Genomic DNA, 1,088 nt, shown 5'->3' on the forward strand with positions numbered 1-1,088 from the left:
TCCTGGAGTCAGAATCCGCTTTCTCTGACCACACACCCACTTTGGGGACAGTGGCCAACATGACCCACGTCCACCACGCTCCCTTCCTCAGGCTCAAGGCCTGTCCCTTCCCTTTCAAGCATCTGGTCCTGGAAATAAAGTGTCCGCGGAGACGCTGGATCTGTGCGTGTAGCCTCTTTCCCTGCGTGCGACTCGCCTCAGTTCACCGGGTGCCGTGCCGTGGTAACCGGAGTCTCCCTCCCATGGGGGATGTGGACAGAGAACTTGCCGCTTGCTGCTGTTGTCCCCTGCTGCCCAGGTGGATCAGGCTCACGGCCGCTGCAGGTTCAACATGGCCGTTCGGTCCTGCATGCCCCCACCCCCCACCACCCCGACAAGGGTCGCTGCGTCTGAGCCCCATGTTGCAGTACCTGGGACTGTGCAGCCATATGGCTGAGGGCCTTCCTCAGACCAGTCCCTCCTGGTAACATGTCCAAAGAACATGAGACGGGCCTCGCCATCCCCGCTTCTGAGGGTACGCTCGCTGTACTTTTTAAAAAAATGTATATTTTATTGAGTTTTGGGTTGATAATGTATGCCACCAACGAGGTTCCCATTGAACAGGGTTTTTTTTCTCAAACCAGTTTTATTAGGACTTTATCCACATGTCATACACTCCAATAGTTCAATCGCATCACGAAGAGGTGCACTTGATGGTGGTAGCACTGGTCCAATTCTGCTCCATGTGGTTGAACTACGGAATGCTGTGATAGATATGAATAAAATGTGTTAGCCTGGGTGGACTTGAGAAACAAATCCAGAGACACTCATATGTATAAGAGAGAACTTTATATCAAAGAGCAATTGTACATTAAGAAAACATCCTAGCCCAGGCTAGATCAAGTCCGATATTAGACCATATGTCATGACTAGTTCATAAATGCCTCTTTAGACTCACACAGCCATGAAATGATGCTGAATGCAGGAAGATCACAGGCCAGTGGGCGGGAAGTCTTGTGGATCCAGTGGCGGTGGAAGCATCTCATCGGCTAGTGTGGGTCTCCACATGGCTCCTCCAGCTTCAGAGCGCTGGCTGCATCAGTGTAGCT

General features: G+C 51.7%; 1 protein-coding gene across 1 annotated transcript in view; it reads left to right on the forward strand.

Annotated features, from left to right (window-relative positions):
- LOC101639983 (kallikrein-5) overlaps positions 1-436 on the forward strand; it is a 12,199-nt gene extending 11,763 nt beyond the window's left edge. The window contains exon 5 of the mRNA XM_013006692.1: positions 299-436. Coding sequence (XP_012862146.1) covers positions 299-436 — 138 coding nt within the window. The remainder of the gene's footprint in view (positions 1-298) is intronic.
- Positions 437-1,088: the final 652 nt, after the last annotated feature.

Source organism: Echinops telfairi, unplaced genomic scaffold, assembly GCF_000313985.2.
Source record: "Echinops telfairi isolate 266 unplaced genomic scaffold, ASM31398v2 ScPeMD7_655;HRSCAF=1070, whole genome shotgun sequence".
NCBI classification, from domain to species: domain Eukaryota; kingdom Metazoa; phylum Chordata; class Mammalia; order Afrosoricida; family Tenrecidae; genus Echinops; species Echinops telfairi.